This window comes from Haliotis cracherodii, unplaced genomic scaffold, assembly GCF_022045235.1.
Source record: "Haliotis cracherodii isolate W230 unplaced genomic scaffold, xgHalCrac1.p SCAF_11, whole genome shotgun sequence".
Classification (NCBI taxonomy): domain Eukaryota; kingdom Metazoa; phylum Mollusca; class Gastropoda; order Lepetellida; family Haliotidae; genus Haliotis; species Haliotis cracherodii.
In genome coordinates, this window is record NW_027266266.1 from 5412449 (window position 1) to 5418725 (window position 6277).

A 6277-nucleotide genomic window follows, 5' to 3' on the forward strand; every position below is an offset into this window, starting at 1 on the left:
GGTCCGATAGTTTTGTATATTCGAATAGAATATTATTAACTGTTGTTGGTCTCGAGTTTAAGTTTCTGCCGCTGATAGCTCAGTAGCGAGCTACCCCTGTATTAATTTTGAATCGAAAGAAAGTAATTTTTATGGCCTCCCTCAAGTTCATAAAAGCGCACAGATCCAAGAAAAATGTCGAACTTTGAATTCTGCTTATGTCAAAATAACGCCCGTAAATGATTTAAAATTACTGTACTCAAAAATTGAAGAAAGATTCGGCATTGAATTTGGATAGGAATTTCAAGATAAATGGAAAAGGTTTTTAAATGATTGTTTTGTTCTGTGGAATCGGAATGAAAACGATCTACAGTGTTTGATAGATATTTGGCAGACATCCCATCCAATTTTAATCTATACTTTATAGATGAGCGATAACAATCTATCGTTTCTAGATGTAATGGTTACAATTTCAAACAATGACATTGAAACAGATGCATATTACAAACCAACCGATTCGAAGCAATACCTCAATTACAATTCCTATCACCCCCGTCATACTAAAAACAGTGTTCCTTACTCATTAGCACGTAGAATCTGCGCGATAGTATCTAATTCAGATCCTGCACAATATAGACTCGATGAACTGAGGGAGTCACTATTAGAAAGAAACTACCCTAGAAAAATAGTGGAAGACGCAATAAACAAGGCGAAATCACAAAACCGTTGTGATCTTTTAAAACCTAAAGATAAACCTAACGAGAGTGTTCTCGCTTTTGTTAAAACCTTTAATCCCCCAAACCCGGAAATATTTGGAAGTGTTCGGGAAACACTGTATCCCTTAAATAAGTGTAAAGAACTAAAACAAAAAATATCACAAAATAAACTTATTAAAAGTAAAAGACCGAGCCAAAATCTGAAACAGATTCTTACTAGGGCTTCTTTCTCACATGGAAAACAAGAATGTAAAACAGTGTAACAGACCAAATTGTGGAACTTGCCGTCATGTTTTACAATGTTGTTCTTTTACATTCAAAGACGGAAATACTTTCTATGTCCGTGAGAATATGAATTGTGCTTCAAAAAACTTGATTTATGTCATACAATGTGCTGGATGCAAGGCCGAACACATTGGACAGACAGGGGACACCCTAAGAGTGAGAGTGAGGGTCCACCGACAACAAATAAGGGACCCCTCTTGTCGGTGTATTCCACTCAGTCAACACATTGATCAGTGTGCCGGGAATAAAACTCCAAATTTTGTGATATTCCCGTTTAACAAATGTGACAATGATGCATTGAGAAAGATAAAAGAAAGTTATTTTATTAATACTTTCAAACCAAAATTAAATGGCCTGAAATAATTGAATTATTTTATACAATTACAATGTATTGTACATTTTACTGCCACAACAATACTTATTTCTGTAGGTGTCATACGCCTGCCCTATCCTCTTACGCCTGTCTTATTGTGACGTCACAAAGTTAGATTGCACTATGACGTCATACTATGTTAGAGTGCACTGTGACGTCAAAACAGCATAACGGTATAACTGTACTCTTGAAAATCACATGCGTGAAACCAGTTGAGTAAATTATACAGCTCATCTTTGGACTTTTGTATTTTATCTATATATATATATTTAGCACATACATTACCTATATAAAATCTGTCGGCGCTTAAATAAAATAGCATGGCAAGTTTTGGCAACGCAAAAGAAAAAAGATCTGGGTTTGCTAAAACACTAGTAAATCTTTCTGGAGCTGGTCAGCCAGGTGCAGCCGGGTGCTGAATGGCAATAGCCGTACACTGATAAGTGTCCTGCGTGTTGATCACAAAGAACAGTGACCTAACATTTAATGCCTCAAGCTCGTTTGACTGGTTTCCACAACTTGCATCCCAGAGCGCTACATATTATTATACAAGTCCTGAAACCTATGTCGAGTTGGGAAATATCAAGTTGTAGAATATATTTGAAGTTGTTAAAAACTTGAAGAAAAATACATTAATTTTGACAACATTATACAAATATGACGAAGATTCAAGACATTAATGTTGTGTCTTGCTGACATAACATTCAAAGTAGACTGTCCTTTGTATTCCGAAAAATATGTCTCTCAAGGGGTCCTGTTAGATTATTTACATTTAACATTTCCCGATGGCATTCCGCTTGAACGCTACTTGACATCTACAAAATCAATCTCATTATGACATTGTAAATGCAAAGGATCTCCGGTGGCTTTTCATGCCAAACGTCGGAGATGAATGACTATGTTGACGTCAGATTTGTTTATGTACTCAATCATGCATATATGATCCAATAAATCTCCACGAGACACCAAATCCTTTAGTATATAAGACAAGTATATCACCATACATTTCATTTTTATGTCGACAACCACGTCGATAAGTCTCATTACCGTGTAATAGTTGGCTTGCAAAGTTAGACATGAGGATCACGCTTGTTCTGCTGGTTACCTTAAGTTGTCTTGCATGCGTGCATTCGTTTGGAAGAGGTGGGTGGCGAAGGAACAGTTCAAATAGCTTAACACCCAAAGACTCCCCAGGGCGTGGTAGACCTGCAATACGTGGCTCTAGAAGAGGACCTGTAGGGAGTGATAGCCGATTGGGTGGGTCTGGCCTTCCGTCGGGTGGACGAGGATTTGGAGCAAGAGGACAAAGACCGGGTGGAGGACGACCTACAGGAAGAGGACAAAGATTGGGTGGACGAGGACGTTCATCATGGGGACGACGACCTGAAAGGCGAGGACCCACAACTGGGCGGCGCCAGCCACTTGGGCGAGGAGGCCCGATCAGAAATCCATTTATGGCTGCAGTAAGTTTTTTCGATACAATATTTTCATAGGCTTTTCCTTACTTGATACTATACTTTATTCGTTAAAACCGTGTCTGTTGTGTATGGTCTATGATCTCCTCCCATTTGTTTTCTTTCGCACACATGAGATCAAAGACCTTGAGTTCTCAAATAACTGAAATAGTGTTATCTGTTACACTCACTAACTCACTCATCAATTGATTTTATGCGTGTTATGCATACCAGTTCTACAAGAGATCTTAAGGTTTATTACCTTATATGTGCTACACTAGCCAAAATGGGGGAGGCGAGGGTGTAGCCTAGTGGTTACAATGTGTGAAGCCCATTTCTGGTGTCTCCAGCCGTAATAGTGCTGAAATATTGCCAACACTGGCGTAAAACCATACTCACTCACTCACACCGAAGACAAAAATGAAATACATATCTATCATGTGGTAACCATTTAGAATGAAAACATTTAATTCAATTACGAGTTCATAACGTTGATGATTGCAATTATCAGTTTCCTTAAACACTGTTCCAGCTTGGAATGGGCGCCGAGCGTCGACAATGGCTACGTATGGTGGACGCAAATATCACCATCAAGGAGTCAGCTAAGTTCAACAGGACCTCGGAATTCATTATTCTGTCATCATTTGACAGAAGGCTGATGAATTCTAATATTTCATCCGCATTTTCAGCTTATGACTTTCAAAACGTAACTATTTTCATTTATTCTTTTATTGATGAGAGACTTGAGTAGCATTCAGAAGTTGGTGTGATAACACTTTGATTTTCACTGAAGTGTCATCTCAGTTGTAATAAAAACAAGTTGTTTATTCATTAACTTGCATACATTAACTACTAAATGACTAATATTTTGTGTGTGTAAAAGCAAGGCGATAACATGATCGATTCATTTCATACTGGTCTTGAATTTTGAACAAAATGTAACAGCCACTATACAAAGCTTTCCTCCATTTTAATTACTGGCACTCCCGAAGACGTACTCGAGCCCCAAACATTTCAGGTGTTGATCTTCATTACAGGGAGTGGCTGCAGCTCGACTCAGGATAAACAACACCAAAGTCTGTCTGGTGTTCCCCATTTCAGACTTCAACGCAGCGGTCGACTCAATCAGTGGTAGAAATGTAAGTGTTTATCTTTAAAATGCTGACACCACCACCATGACATCTTCAGCTTCATAAAATTGAAATACACCTGTAAGGTACTGGCTAATGACACGGTTGAAGCAGCGCCTACTTAAGTAAACATGAATAAAAATAAGACCTCAATGCCAGATAATAACCAGTCTCAATTATTCAACGAAACAGATTCTATTGGACGTAAAAGGTAAAAGCGCGGTGAAAATTATGAGTACAATGTTTGAAAAAAGGAAGTTTTCGTTTGGTTCGGAGGTTAATGGAAAATTACGTTTTGGTATATTAAACATTCCTGGTTCAAAGCTGAAATCAAAAAGTATATCCAATTGTTCCTACGTGTTCTAACAAGATACACTGTTTCATATGTTGTAAATGTCCACTGACGGGATTATTTTATTTTTTGAAGATGTCTCAGCTCGTAACAACACCAGATAATGATGAAGAATATATAATGAAGACAGATGATAAGATGACAGATGCTGAGCTGGTAGCTTTCAATTCGACCTCACCTGCCCTGTACCAGATCTGCCAGGGACGACGCACTACACCAGCTATCATCATCGACGCCACGACAACAGTACAAATTGGTGAGAAATGAAAGGATATTTCCGCTAGCATTATACATATGGCGCTTTGCTGCTTTCATTCTTCTGGCACCTTGAACACAATACACATCGAACAGTCTTGTTCTTGTTCGGTGCGCGTACCAGTTATTCTAAACATACATGCCTTTTAAGACCATGTACCTTTTCTGCTACGGAAATTATCTTTTCGGCCGTGTGTGTGTGTGTGTGTGTGTGTGTGTGTGTGTGTGTGTGTGTGTGTGTGTGTGTGTGTGTGTGTGTGTGTGTGTGTGTGTGTGTGAGGGATAGGTTGGTTGGCGGTCAACATGGATGTCTCAGTTTGTCTTTGAAATATGCTATGCAGCATTACTTCCCTTTGCCACGCCAGACACCTATGATAGTGGGTTCGAATCCCGGTTCGCCCCTGATGATGTTTCTCAGTTTGTCAGCGCCAAACCTGTGCTCGTCGGTCACTTCGGACTTCCTCCCCACATCGAGCTGACACGCCGTGATTGAATTACTGTTCAACGGCGATAATCCCATCTGACATACTCACTTACTTTAAGATTGTCCTGTAATAACGATATAATCAATTCTTCACCTGTAACCTATGTATGATCTGTTAACAATGAAAAACGCCGCTCTCCTGCTCCATCAATCTCACTCACTCCATCTCTCATTGTTTCTTTCTCTCCCCTCTTACTCTCTGTCTGTCTCTCTTTGTCTCTCTCTCTGTATGTATATATATATATATATATATATATATATATATATATATATATATATATATCACTGTTTCTACCATTCTGTCACCCCCCTTCCACCATACCTACGACTTTACATGCATAGAAGTATATTTTATATATATACTCTTTTATGTTTTGTAGGTGACGACGTAACAGATCTAGACCCTGTGACGTTCTTGTCAATCAACGGCAAAGTAGATATCTATCTAAAGTCTACATTTTCACTATAATAAAAAATTCCTATATTCAGTGTTTTCCAGAAATCCTGGCTGTTTCTGAAAGAGCGGAAACTAAAAGCTACTCTCATCATGGTATCTTAGAACATATCAATTGAATTAATGGACTTGTCAATTGTAGGAACTGCCAAACACTACATGTACATTTTGTTTTGTAATGATATTCCTGAATATTTTGAGAAATGAGAAAAATACACTTTTTTACTGACGATGAGACTACTTGTTCACTGTTTTGTACACATTGCTGAGAAACAGAGGCGTTTTTAGAACTGCCTTATTGATTTGTATGGCACATGCCTTGCAGTTAGCTCCTGGGTGTGTGAATCAAGTTTGCCATTACAATATTTTCAATGCATTCAGAAAACCAAGCTGTAACTGAAATACTTGGCAGAAACGAACATCATCGCACATTCATCTAACGTCTAAAGTATAGACTTGTCATATTTGGGGGTCTAAATTGCCTAAATACATTAGCTTATGCTATACTTACAAAGTTAAATGGCGGCACTGCCCACATCACCACCCTGCGCCATGTCACTCACTCACTCACTGCGACAGACACAATTTCACAAATATAACAAAGTAGAACAGCGATAAGGCCGCAATCACCTTTGTCATTCAAACGTTCATGTCAATAGGAATGGACATGCAGTGGATACAATAATTTAAATCATAAAACCTGGCACGTTTACAACATGTAGTAGTAGCTACATGTTACGAACGAGGGCTTCGAACAATATTGAAGTTCTGTCATGGTTTGTCAATAAAATAACA

The 6277-nt window shown here is 38.5% G+C and overlaps 1 protein-coding gene across 1 annotated transcript; it reads left to right on the forward strand.

Moving 5' to 3' along the window:
- Positions 1–2429: 2429 nt before the first annotated feature.
- LOC139455283 (uncharacterized) lies at positions 2430–5497 on the forward strand. The gene is made up of 5 exons (XM_071236835.1): positions 2430–2816; positions 3340–3513; positions 3845–3946; positions 4365–4545; positions 5409–5497. The coding sequence occupies exons 1-5, from the start codon at positions 2430–2432 to the stop codon at positions 5495–5497; spliced, it is 933 nt and encodes a 310-aa protein (XP_071092936.1).
- Positions 5498–6277: the final 780 nt, after the last annotated feature.